General features: G+C 48.6%; 1 protein-coding gene across 3 annotated transcripts in view; it reads right to left on the minus strand.

The window, feature by feature from the left end:
* PXYLP1 (2-phosphoxylose phosphatase 1) overlaps positions 1-13,878 on the minus strand; it is an 85,976-nt gene that overhangs the window by 12,539 nt on the left and 59,559 nt on the right. For all 3 annotated transcript variants that reach the window (XM_055569524.1, XM_055569522.1, XM_055569523.1), the window contains 2 exons: positions 4,304-4,462; positions 3,350-3,476 (listed from right to left, as the gene is read on the minus strand). In XM_055569524.1, coding sequence (XP_055425499.1) covers positions 3,350-3,476; positions 4,304-4,462 — 286 coding nt within the window. The remainder of the gene's footprint in view (positions 1-3,349; positions 3,477-4,303; positions 4,463-13,878) is intronic.

Consider the following 13,878-nt stretch of genomic DNA (forward strand, 5'->3'; position numbering starts at 1 on the left):
CAGGGCTCTGTTTTCGGCCCATTCCTCACCCCACAGGCTCTGTGTGTGATACCATTCAAGCCCACAGCTTCAGCTACTGTCTACATGCTAACCTCTCAAATCGACCTCCACCTCCCTGCGGGACAATGTTCCTGAGCCCCACAACTACTCATGAAGAGGCAGCTTCCACTATAAAGACTCTGAGAGTCACGGGAGGTGTCCTTGTAAAGGGAAACATCAGGGTGTCTGGCCCCTGCTGTTTCAGCTCAGTGCACCCCCACCTGTCAGCCCAGAAGTCTCCTTCACCAGATGGGAGTAAAGGGCGCACTTCAGAATGCTCTGCCTCAGAGGAGGCTATACAATTAATAATTCATGAAGATGAACTGGCACCTGGGAACGCAGCAGGCCCAGCAGGTGACCCAGATCCACAGTCCCAGGGGACGAAGAGTCCCAGAGTGGGTCCCCTTTGCTGGAACACCTCCTCACTCTTACGCTAAATGTGTGTTTATAATGACAAGTCAACATTTATTGTTATAAAAGATGGAATTCATTAAATGCCATTAATTAATTAAACATGTATATTCTACCCACTTTCTAGAAAAGATTGAAAGTAGCTCCTAAAAATACAGAATGTGGACTAAAAGAGACCTTCCCTGATGGCTCAGTGGGTAAAGAGCCTGCCTGCAATGTTCGAGACACAAGAGAGAGATGCAGGTTCAATCCCTGGGTCAGGAAGATCCCCTGGAGAAGGAAACAGAAACCCACTCCAGTATTCTTGCCTGGAAAACCCCACGGACAGAGGAGCCTGGTGGGCAACAGTCCACAGGGTCACCCAGAGTTGGACACGACTGAGTGACTAAGCATACACACAGCACACATTCTATCCACTCTCTAGAAAAGACTGAAAGTAGCTCCTAAAAATACAGAATGTGGACTAAAGTAGCAGAACTAGGCCAAAAAGTCAAGACCAAAGGAAATGACGCAGAGGTGGCTGGGGCAGCTGGCTCCTGGAAACTGCGCTGCTCAGGTGGCAACTGCAGAAGTGGCCTCGTCACGGGTCCTGCCATCCCCGTGGCAGAACGAGGGGCCCTGGGGCCTGACCTGGCCTTGTGACCACAGCCACTCGGAGAGGAGAAAAGGCCAGGCCTGAGAGACTCCAGGCTGCTGCAGTGAATGAAACACCATTGCTCAAATTCTCAGCGGGGACCAGGTTCTGCGCTTTTCTGCATCACCACAGTTAGACCTCACCGGGATTTCACAGCCGAGGCTCAAATCTACTACGATAGACACATGAGAGGCAATGATGACCAGTGATTCTTATTGGGCTCCTGAATTCATTCTGCAACCAACCCAGTCCAACAACCAGGCTTGGGCTGGGCACCAGTGATATAGAATGAGTAAGGCCCAATGCCCTGCAGAGCCAAGTGGTGTGGGAGGGCAGAAACAAGGATGCTGGGAGGAAAGCCTGATGGTAGGGAGGAGGCTAGCCTGCTGCCCAGTGGCCCTGCCAAGTGGGCTCCTTCCCTGGGAATAGCCAGACGGCCCCCAGAGCCCTCAGGGTGCCCAGGGGCCTTCCAGCATCAGCTGATTGGCCTGGGTGCTGACCCATTGTCCCACCCGAGAATCTGAAGCCCAGTCCGAGAAAGGTGAGCAGAAGCTAAGAGCTGCCCACTCGACCAGGATACCTCCCACAAAGCCTGTGAGGCTGATCTGGGTCCAGCCAGCTCAGAGGCCCACTAGTCCATCTGTCCCTGGGTTGTTCAAAGTCCTGTACAATGACAAGACTGAGTCAGCTGTTAACACACTGAACCTCTGCTGTGCCGAAGGAGAGAAGCCACTTCCTCTAGCCGCCTTCCCATCACCCTGGATGCTCCAGCCCAGTAACTAAAGGGTCAACATCCAGCACAGCAAGTGGCCTCTATCCCTGCCCTAAACGTAAGGCTAGTTAAGGTCTGGTCATTAAATATTTTGTTCTGAGGCCCTTCCTGTACATCCCTCTTTTCAGGTTGAGTGAGACAGTGGTGGTGCCTGATGCAAGCAGAGAAGACCCCCTAATGCAGTGGGAGAGGTTTCCTGGAAGGGTGCCATCTCAGAGGGTCTTGGAGGAGCTATAGGAGGGGACTAGCAAGCCAAACCACAGATGCAAAGGCCTGAAGGGTGAAGAGCCGGCAGGCAGTGGTGGGCAGAGGCAGAGGGTCCCAGCAGAAAGGCTCCACAGAGGGCTAGAGATGAGGAAGAAAGCCAATGACTGCACACGAGCTGGACTCCACCCAGGAGGTTTTCCAGGCTGTGGGACATGAGGACATGCATCCATGCTTGTTGAACATAGAAAAGAAGACACAAATTCCTAGGCTTCGAGCTTTGTGACCTCCAGCAGGAAATGAAAGTCTAGGGTCATGTGGTATTTCATGATGTTTTTACATAAAATGGTTCACTTCATCTTTCCTGTGATATCAGACAATAAGAAGGCTGAGATGCAAAGGGTTAGCCTGGAACTCCTGGGTTCACACTGCAGTCCACTGTGAATGGACAGCCCTGGCTGCTGGGAGGCAATGGTTCCACCAGGCTGGTACCCACAGCATTCCATCACCATAACATCTTCCCCACGGAGTACTTCCCCGTCTCCTCCCTTCATTCAGTAAACTCTGCCTGGGAGATAGTGAGATCCCAACACACCTGCTGAGGCCTGGCCCATTGCTTTACTGCTAACTGTGCCTCTCACTTTAGAGCCATGCCATTTCCACAGGCACACTTCTACTCTCTTTTCAAGTATTTTTCATCCTAAAGGCTGTCATCCAAGAGCAGGTTGTCTCTCCTCCTGTGAAGAATGAAAAGCCTGACGTAATGCTTTCCCTGTAAATGACTTTGCAGCTGGTGATAGTCAGCCTTCTCATCCCATTTACTCCTCACCCCAACTCTGCATGGTCAGCAGCATCATCCCCATTTCAGAAACAGAATGCTGAGACCCAGAGAGAGTAAGGGACATACCTGCAGCCCTGAGTGGAACAGCCACTCCAGGGTCTGAGGACTCCTGGCCCAGTGCTCACTGCACCATGTCTCAACTGTTTCTTAAACTAAACAACAGCAGGAAGGGAGACTGTAGATAGCAGACTGGCCAGGGCTCAAATCTCAGTTTATCTGCTGTGTGGCCTCAGACAGGTGTCCTCACCTCTCTGGGCCTCTGTCCTCTCAACTGTGAGATGGGATTACCCTGCAGGATCGTGCTGAAGATCCAAATCCTGGCAAACTACTCACTGGATGTACGCAGGCCACTCCCCACCCTGTCATCCTGTTTTGAATAGTTTTCCAGTCACTCTTTTGATCTGAAAAGAGATTCTTTTCAATGACTTTTAAGAAAAGTGCGATTTACCTGTTAGCCACCAGAGTGCAGTCAATTTCCGGGCGCTTCGTTTTGGGAATGGCGTACAGTGGATACCTGTCCCCGTGTCGAATGAACACGTGCACAGAGACCAGCTTAAAATGATGTGGAGCATGGCCTGCGTGAGAAAAGCACGTTGCCTGGTTGTCACTCAGCAACAGTCTATCCTTTCAGCTCGCAGAGGCCGGGAGGGGTGACCATGGTGGAAGGGTGCCATGCTGGGTTGGAGCGAGGGGGGCCCTCTGACTCCCTCACAAGGAAGGGCAGAGGAATGTAAGAAGGCTGCTTATGCTCCAGAGTCCCAGCACGCACAGGGAGGCTTTGGGGTGTGGCTGGGGGGCTGAGATCAGTGAAGTAGGGGCAAGACTGCTCAGGTAGCCTCACTCACATCCACAGACTAGGGGGAGGCCCATGGAAGTACCGGAAACCATGACTTCTGTTTTAAGTCTTTCTCTTATGAAACAAGACTGGGCAAAAAGAGATAAATACTCAACATCTTCTTTGATATACTTTCAGAAAAGCAGAAGTCAACAGAGAAATCATATTTTCCTACATCTTTAATGTCAGACAACATCAGGGTATGATTTGGGAGTTCTAAACCCTGAGAGAGCCCACCTGGGAAAGGGTTGAGCCGAGGGTGACCCCCTAGAACCCTTCAAGGCCACCTTTCTGCTCATTCTCACTGAAAATCAGGATGACGGCCAACAACTGTGGAGGCCTTCTTATGTGCCTCATGCTGCTCAAAGCAGTTACTCACTCGTCCCAGCAGCCCTGTCTGTGAGGAGGGATGACTTGTTATGCCCATTTTACAGATGAGGAAACTAAGACCTGGGAACTCATTCAAGGGCACAGCCCAGTGGCGACTGTAGGATTGGAGCCCCGGCTGTCTAGCTCCTTAGATGCTGTGTGAAGATGCTACCATGTCAGGCTGCCCAGCTGGCCTACCTTCCATGCTGCGCTCAGCCACACCTGGAATGTTGCAGTACAAAAGGGCTTCATATACCGGGTCCATCACGGGGGGCTCTGTTGCTGGGTCAGGCATGATTCTCTTTCGATTCTTGCTGGTCACTCCATTCTTGGTTGCCAACACTGGGATCAGGTGGACTGCAGGGAAAGCAAAGTAGGTCAGGAAACATGTGATCATGGAGGGCACATGCCAGCTAGAGGACCCCAGAGGGCAGCTAGATTTTCACCGGAATTCACCTCTCTCTCAGAATTAGGCTGGACTTCAATGCATCAATAGCAAAATGTCAGCTTCCCATTCAAGCACTCTTTAAAAAAATTTTTTTTAATTATTTTTTAATTGAAGGAAAACTGCTTGACAATGTTGTGCCATTTTCTGCCGTACAACAACACAAATCAGGCATAATTATATATGTGTGCTGTGCTCAGTCATTTCAGTCATGTCCAACTCTTTGCAACCTAGGGACTGTAGCCCACCAGGCTTCTCTGTCCATGGGATTCTCCAGGCAAGAATACTGGAGGGGGTTGCTGTGCCCTCCTCCAGGGGATCTTCTTGACCTAGGAATTGAACCCATATCTCCAGTGTCTCCTGCACTGCAGGCAGATTCTTTACCCACTGAGCCACCTGAGAAGCCCATAATTATATATAAATATCTTTTAAAAATACTTATTTATTTGGCTGTATTGGGTCTTAGTTGTAGCACATGGGATCTGCATAGCAGTGTGCAGACTCTCTAGTTTTGGCACACAGGCTTAGTTGCTCTGTGGCATATGAGATCTTAGTTCCCTGACCAGGGATCAAACCCATGTCTCCTGCATTGGAAGATGGATTCTTAACCACTGGACTACCAGGGAAGCCTTGAGTCCCCTCCAAGCCCTGCCTCTTTCTCAACACCCTCCCCCTCCCCTTGTCAATAATTACCTATGTGACACCAGGTGGGCCACCCAGAGAGAGGGGGCCTCACCCACAGTGGTGAAGGAAGAACTTACTAACTTCATGCAATCTGATTACTTCCTTCTGAACCCCCTTTGAATTCTGGTAAATACTAAGGCGGAAAGCTATTATCTACTAGTGCCTATGAAGTGTTAGACATGTGTCTGTCATATCTCATTTAATACCATCTGCCTTGCACTCTGGGGCCCCCTCAGCCCAAGCATGGGTATCTGCTTATTAATTCTCAAGAGACTATTTTACAGTGAAGAGAGCCACAGACCCAAGGCAAGGCTGAGGCAACTGCCCAAGGTGTATGTGCTGGAGAGAAGACATCTCACTCTCACCCATCTGTCCCCAGGCCAGATTCTCCCCCACCCCCATCTGCTGGATGTCATGGATGGACACAGCAGTCTGTTACGCTTGTCCAGACAGCACCGCTCTTTCTGTTGGGGAACCCCTCCTTCCCTGCCATGTGGTTCAGCTGAACTGCCAATCACAATGTCAAGTACAATACAGACAAGAGGAGGGGAGTCCTTTTCTCCTGGACACTGATATCTAAGAACGGAAACCCAGGGCTGCCCCAGTCATTTGTCCCTCCATGGACAGCCTCTGCCTGCAGTGGCCAGAGCAATAAATGAGGAGAATTATCAGAGAGAAAGAGGAAGGAAGATTTGAGGACATCCATCCTCTGGGCCTTGGGTCCAGATGTGGCTGAAGTGCCTATTCGATGTCCCAGTTCTGTAAGCCAAGAAAGTCTGCTTATTACTTAAGCTAGTCTCATGTGGGCTTCTGTTCCTTTCAACCAAATGAGTCCTGGTTCACACATTTTATCAATTATTTACAAGCAGCTGTAAGTCCATCTCCTAGGTTAGTAGTACTCAATCTTTCAAAGAGTTCCCAATTTGGAACTGCTGTTGCTGCTAAGTCGCTTTAGGCGTGTCTGACTCTGTGTGACCCCATAGACGGCAGCCCACCAGGCTCCCCCGTCCCTGGTATTCTCCAGGCAAGAACACTGGAGTGGGTTGCCATTTCCTTTTCCAATGCATGAAAGTGAAAAGTGAAAGTGAGGTCGCTCGGTCGTGTCCAATTCGTAGCAACCCCATGGACTGCAGCCTTCCAGGCTCCTCCGTCCATGGGATTTTCCAGGCAAGAGTACTGGAGTAGGGTGCCATTGCCTTCTCCGAATTTGGAACTACCTATAATAATAATCGCTGTATTTTTAGAATCACCAACTGAGGAAATAGGTGAAAATAGGTGTGCCCATGAATCATTAAGAGGAGATGAAGAAGAGGTAGCAAGAATACACAGAAGAACTGTACAAAAAATGTTCTTAATGACCCAGATAACCTCTCTGGCACTCACCTACAGCTAGACATCCTGGAGTGTGAAGTCAAATGAGCCTTAAGAACCATGACTACAAACAAAGCTAGTAGAGGTGATGGAATTCCAGTTGAACTATTTCAAATCCTAAAAGATGATGCTGTTAAAGTGCTTGATTCAATATGTCAACAAATCAGTAGTGGCCACAGGACTGGAAAAGGTCAGTTTTCATTCCAATCCCAAAGAAAAGCAATGCCCAAAAATGTTCAAATTACCATACAATTGCACACATTGCACATGCTAGCAAGATTATGCTCAAAATCCTTCAAGCTAGGCTTCAAACAGTATGTGAACGGAGAACTTCCAGATGTAAAAGTTGAAATCAGAAAAGTCAGAAGAACCAGAGATCAAATTGCCAACATCCATTGGATCATAGAAAAAGCAAGGGAATTCCAAAAAAATCTACTTCTGCTTCACTGACTACACTAAAGCCTTTGACTGTGTGTATCACCACAAACTGTGGAAAATTCTTAAAAAGATGGAAATATCTGACCACCTTACCTGCCTCCTGAGAAATGTGTATGCAGGTCAAGAAGCAACAGTTAGTACTGGACATGGAACAACAGACTGGTTCCAAATAGGAAAAGGAGTACATCGAGGCTGTATATTGTCACCCTGTTTATTTAACTTATATGCAGAGTACATCATGAGAAATGCTGGACTGGAAGAAACACAAGCTGGAATCAAGATTGCTGGGAGAAATATCAATAACCTCAGATATGCAGATGACACCACCCTTATGGCAGAAAGTGAAGAGGAACTAAAAAGCCTCTTGATGAAAGTGAAAGTGGAGAGTGAAAACATTGGCTTAAAGCTCAACATTCAGAAAATGAAGATCATGGCATCCGGTCCCATCACTTCATGGGAAATAGATGGGGAAACAGTGGAAACAGTGTCAGACTTTATTTTTCTGGGCTCCAAAATCACTACAGATGGTGACTGCAGCCATGAAATTAAAAGATGCTTACTCCTTGGAAGGAAAGTTATGACCAACCTAGATAGCATATTCAAAAGCAGAGACATTACTTTGCCAACAAAGGTTCGTCTAGTCAAGGCTATGGTTTTTCCTGTGGTCATGTATGGATGTGAGAGTTGGACTGTGAAGAAGGCTGAGCGCCGAAGAATTCATGCTTTTGAAGTGTGGTGTTGGAGAAGACTCTTGAGAGTCCCTTGGACTGCAAGGAGATCCAACCAGTCCATTCTGAAGGAGATCAGCCCTGGGATTTCTTTGGAGGGAATGATGCTAAAGCTGAAACTCCAGCACTTTGGCCACCTGATACAAAGAGTTGACTCATTGGAAAAGACTCTGATGCTGGGAGGGACTGGGGGCAAGAGGAGAAGGGGACGACAGAGGACAAGATGGCTGGATGGCATCACTGACTCAATGGACGTGAATCTGGGTGAACTCCGGGAGTTGGTGATGGACAGGGAGGCCTGGCGTGCTGCGATTCATGGGGTCACAAAGAGTTGGACACGACTGAGCGACTGATCTGATCTGATATGTATACAAGTACATGTATATTTCTATCATGTCTAGATATATCGATACTTTTTTTTTCAAGAAGCGTATTTTCATTTATGATGAAACAACAACCACAGCTAGAGTTGGCCCTTCACCAAAGAAGCCCTTCAGTTTGTCCTAAACCCACCTTCTTCCTAACAGTTAGGAAGGTCTGGAGCTGCTAACACACAGCTCAAGTGTCCAAAGGTCATTTACCATGGTGGGGAGAATTTGTGCCAGAGCAAGAGGACAATAAAAAGTACATATCATAATTAGCCTCCAATTAAAATAAATAAATTAATTTAAAAATAAAATAAAGAAGAGGGGGGAAAAAGTACATGTCCTAAGGCAGCATGTTAATGACCCAGCCCTTCCAGCCATGTGGCACCCCTCAGTCCTTGATTCTGCTCTTTTATTAAGCGGTACCAGGTGCTGGCCCCTTGGCCATGCCTGTGGGCACACTCCCTTTGAATCTGGGGCACTTAGCTGAAGCTAAGGAGACATAATATGAGTGACCCTGGGACAGATGGGCATGGGTCCCTAAGCATCCCAGAGTCCTCACAGTTTGCTGGTTTATTTGAGAGCACATGGGGTAAGGCCTGATGGAACTGCTATAAGCTGAGTGTTTGCTGTGCTGTGCTCAGACATGCTCAGTCATGTCCGACTCTTTGTGACCCTATGGACTGTAGCCTGCCAGGCTTCTCTGCCCATGGCATTTTCCCGGCAAGAATATTGGAGCAGGTTGTCATTACCCATTCCAGGGATCTTCTGGGCCCAGGGACCGAGCTGCATCTCTTGCGTCTTCTGTGCTGGCAGGTAGATTCTTTACCATTCATTGCACCATTTGGGAAACCCAAGCTGTGTTCATGCTCCCCCAGATTCACATGTTAAAATCCTAACTGCCAGTGTGATGGTATTTGGAGGTGGGGCCTTGGGAAGTAATTCAGTCAAGAGGGTGGAGTCCTCACGAATGGGATTAGTGCCATTATAAGAGAGATCCCAGAGAGCTGCCACCCCCATTTCTGTGATGTGAGGTTACAGCAAAACAGGGGCTAAGGGCAGACTTAGGTGTAAGGGAGCATCCTGGGGCTGGAGGATGCGGCTTCTTCTGGCAGGCCTCCCCAGCTCCTCCACTGCCCTGAGGACACGTAGGAACTCTGCTGATCCCACGCAGCTCATATGTCACTGGGCAAGAAAAAGGAACTGTAGGCGCATCAGAAGGAACAGTAGGCAGTCAAACAGATGGAAGAATAATGAGGTGTCATGTAGGTGTAAAAAGCTCCACGAACAGACATGAGTGCCCTGGGGCCACTGTATCTCTGTGGCCAACACAATGACACAATAGGAGACACCTTTTATTAATAATTAACTTGCTATCAATGGGCACATGTTTTCTTTGTGGTGTGATTTCCCAATAGAAGACTTTATACGCCATCTGAGGATATGAGTCTCTCCCATTTATGTCTGCTGTACCTGTTTATTGCATCTATAATCACTTTCATCCTGTCATCACATCCATAAACCTTCTTGTATAAAAAGATGCCAGTGACGTCTCAAGGTCAAAGAATGGCAGAGAACATGACCTCTAAAGCAGTCCCTTGGACCCCCTCACATGCAAAAGCAACTAGCAAATTTCTTAGAACGAGAGTAAGACAAATCAGATGCTGTTTCATGTAGGCCCCTCCCCGTCTCACCCCCACCCCCCCATCCCTCAATGCACAGAGGAAGGATCCATGTGCCTCATTACCAAACATCCCTGTAGCTGTGACTAGAATTCAAGCCAAACTGTCTGGTGCTGCTTTTTCCAGCCTTATACCTCACCTCATCCTATGAAGAGCAACCATCCATCAGGCATGAACCTCAGGCAGAGGCAAGTCAAGGGACTTGCCTGGGGTCACTTGCCCTGTAATCCTGTTGACCTGCTAGGCCTGGTATTTAGGCATCTCCCATCCAGCTATCCAACATTTATTGAGCATCTACTGGGAATTCTTCAGAGAATAAAAGACTCTGGTTGCTGTCCTTCTGCCAGAGCTTACAATCCTGTTGAGGAGGGTGGTAAGGTATTAAATAAGAAAACGGGAGCAGAAAGCATATGGGGAAATGTCCTTCTCCATCACAGTGCCTCTGCACACCCTGGGGGTTGGTTTGGGGGTCTGGGTGTAGGAATAATGCAGAAACAAACCGGATATAGAAGAGATACTGGGAAGTCACCACAAGAGTGATCAAGAAGAGGCTCAGAAGAAATACCATTTATCAATAAGTCTCAGCTCAGCAGCCAACTTGATGAACATGTCTGAAGAGCAATGTTTCATCCAACAATGAACTGCTTCTTTTGATTTTTATTTATTCTATTGAAGACCCCCATGGGAGAGAGGAAAGGAGAAAAAGAACGAGTCCAGAGTCAGGGTCAGATCATGACCCTAGCCCCTAGGCTGCGAGCTCCTTCTTGTCTGGCCTTGGTTTCAGGCCCCTTAGTTATTCCACATGCTCAGCGGGTTGTGTGTGTGCAGCCAGTCATCACCTGGGAATCACCGTGACTTCACGAAGACAGGTCAGCGCCTCTCTTCCAGGGCACCAAGCCCATGCCCATCTCCAGTTCCTCACTCCCTATGGGGGCTCTGGCCCAGGGCAGGGGATAAGAATTTACCAGCTTCCAGGCCTCTTCCCAGCTGCTCTAGCATTCAGAACCCACTGTATGCTGCCCTTTACAGGAGATTCTGATGGAGCACTGTGGGCCCATTCCTGGCTCAGAGCACTACCTCTCCTTCCCTTCTGTAGACGGCTCCTCTCCCAGGTCAACCCCATGCTGTGGTGGGGGTGGTCATGACCCTTCTCCAGGACCCTGTCCTTGCCATGCTGGTCCCAGGGATGGGACCTGGCACTAGCCAACTGGGTCAGTAAAGGCCCTTTCCAGGAAAGACAGCTTCCCCACATGGAAGAATCAGGTGAGCCCAGAAGCCCTGCCTCCTGCCATCCCTGCCCTAGTCATTTAGTTATCCTGCATTGTTATCAACTCTTCCTCTGATTATACAGACACCCTGGCAGTTTGAAGTCAGGTATCTAGGATCCGCAGGTGTCCCAGGGCAGGTGGGCAAGTGTTGGCTGACCCGTCTCCACCACTCTGGGCTCAGCTGCCCCACAGGTCTCACCACTGACTGGACCAGCAAAGAACTTGGTGGGGCCAAGGTGTGGCCCCACCACCTGCTTTTCACCTTCCTAGCTCCAGAGTCTGTTTCACCCTTGTTGGGACCTCAGCCCTGGGCTGGTCACCTTCCTAAGTGACTGTAGTCACTTCACCCTTGCATCACTCAAGTCTGTCCTGAGTCAGCCCTGCAGCCATAGTTCCCTTAAATAGTTCAGCTCACCCAACTATTTAAGGCACCTTCTTATAAGTTAAACACCCCTAGTCCTGTCACCTGATTTCTGCGATTTCTTCCTCCCCAAAGCTCAAAAGGTTCTTGAATTCTCTTTATCTGTCTTTAATTTGTGTCAATTTGATTACTATGTGTCTCAATGTGTTCCTCCTTGGGTTTATCATGGCTGGGACACTGTGTGCTTCCTGGACTTGGTTAACTATTTCCTTTCACATTTTATTAAGTTTTCAGCTATTAACTCTTTAAATATTTTCTTGGGTCTTTTCTCTCTTTTCCTTCTGCTGCTGCTGCTGCTGCTAAGTCGCTTCAGTCATGTCTGACTCTGTGTGACCCCATAGACGGCAGCCCAACAGGCTCCCCAGTCCCTGGGATTCTCCAGGCAAGAACACTGGAGTGGGTTGCCATTTCCTTTTTCAATGCATGAAATTGAAAAGTGAAAGTGAAGCCGCTCAGTCATGTCCGACTCTTAGCAACCCCATAGACTGCAGCCCACCAGGCTCCTCCGTCCATGGGATTTTCCAGGCAAGAGTACTGGAGTGGGTTGCCACTGCCTTCTCCGTTTCCTTCTGGGACCTCTATAATACAAATGTTGGTGTATTTTTATGTTGTCCCAGAGGCTGTCTTTGTTCCTTTTCATTATTTTTTCTATATTTTTTTTGTGGCACTGATTTCCACCATTCTGTCTTCCAGAAATTCTGTCTCAGCTCCTCTGCTATTGATTCTTCTAGTGTATTATTCAGGAGAAGGCAATGGCACCCCACTCCAGTACTCTTGCCTGGCAAATCCCATGGACGGAGGAGCCTGGTAGGCTGCAGTCCATGGGGTTGCTAGGAGTCGGACACGACTGAGTGACTTCACTTTCACTTTTCACTTTCATGCATTGGAGACGGAAATGGCAACCCACTCCAGTGTTCTTGCCTGGAGAATCCCAGGGACAGAGGAGCCTGGTGGGCTGCCGTCTATGGGGTCTCACAGAGTCGGACACGACTGAAGTGACTTAGCAGCAGCAGCAGTTAGTTCTTTAGTTCTTCTAGTGTATTATTCATCTCTGTTTGTTCTTTAGTTTTTCATTGGTAAACATTTCTTGCATCTTCTCCATTCTTTTTCTGAGATTCTGGATCAACTTCACTATCATTATTCTGAATTCTTTTTCTGGAAGACTGCCTATCTCTACTTCATTTAGTTGTTTTTCTGGGGTTTTATCTTGTTCCTTCATCTGGGAGATAACCCTCTGCCTTTTCATTTTGATTAACTTTCTGGATTGTGTGGGTTTTGTTCTGCAGGCTGTGGGACTGTAGTTCTTCCTGCTTATTCTGTATTCCCTCTGGTGAATGAGGCTATAAGAGGCTCGTGTAAGCTTCCTGATGAGAAAGACTGGTGGTGGAAAAAACTGGGTCTTGCTCTGATGGGGAAGACCATGCTCAGTAAAAGTTTAATCCAGTTGTCTGCTGACAGGGGGTTTGGGGGGTGGAGGCCGCACTCTCCCTGTTAGTTGTTTGGCCTGAGGCGACCCTGCTGTGGAGTCTATGGGCTCTATGGTAGGGCTAATGGTGAACTCCAAGAGGGCTCACACCAAGGGGCATCTTCCAGGACTGCTGCTGCCAGTGCCCCTGTCCCCACAGAGAGCCACTGCCAACCCACGCCTCCACAGGAGACCCTCCAACACTAGCAGGTAGGTCTGGTTCAGTCTCCTGTGGGGGTCACTGCTCCTTTCCCCGGGTCTTGCTGTGCATAAGATTTTGTTTGTGCCCCCCAAGAGTGGAATCTGTTTCCCCCAGTCCTGTGGAAGTCCTGCAATCAAATCCTGTTGGCCTTCAAAGTCTGCTTCCCTGGGGATTCCCAGTCCCTTTGCCAGAGCCCCGGGCTGGGAAGCCTGATGTGGGGGCTCAGAACTTTCACAACAGTGGGAGAACTTCTTTGGTGTTATCATTCTCCAGTTTGTGAGCTGCCAGCCCAGTGGGTTTGGGATTTGATTTTATCATGATTGCGCCCCTCCTTCTGTCTTGTTGAGGCTTCTCCTTTGTCTTTGGATGTGGGGTATCATTTTTCGGTGGATTCAGCATCCTCCTGTTGTAGGTTATTCAACAACTAGTTGCCCTGAATTCTCTTTACTAGAATTGCTCTGACAGGCAACTCCCATAATTCCCTTAGGCTTCCTCAATCCACTAAAGTGTCTTTAATGTTCTTTCTTTCTCTAGCCTGCACTGAGTATAAAAATGTGTGTGATTCTCAAATAAAAGCCAGAGCCAGACCACCAGAGCCCCATAGTGGGAGTGGGGTGCTCACAGGGTTGAGGACTCAGCTCCAGCCCTAGGCTGTTTGTTCCAAGTTCTTATCTCCTCCCTGCCTGACCCCTCTGACATCTGAG

This window comes from Bubalus kerabau, chromosome 2, assembly GCF_029407905.1.
Source record: "Bubalus kerabau isolate K-KA32 ecotype Philippines breed swamp buffalo chromosome 2, PCC_UOA_SB_1v2, whole genome shotgun sequence".
Lineage (NCBI taxonomy): Eukaryota > Metazoa > Chordata > Mammalia > Artiodactyla > Bovidae > Bubalus > Bubalus kerabau.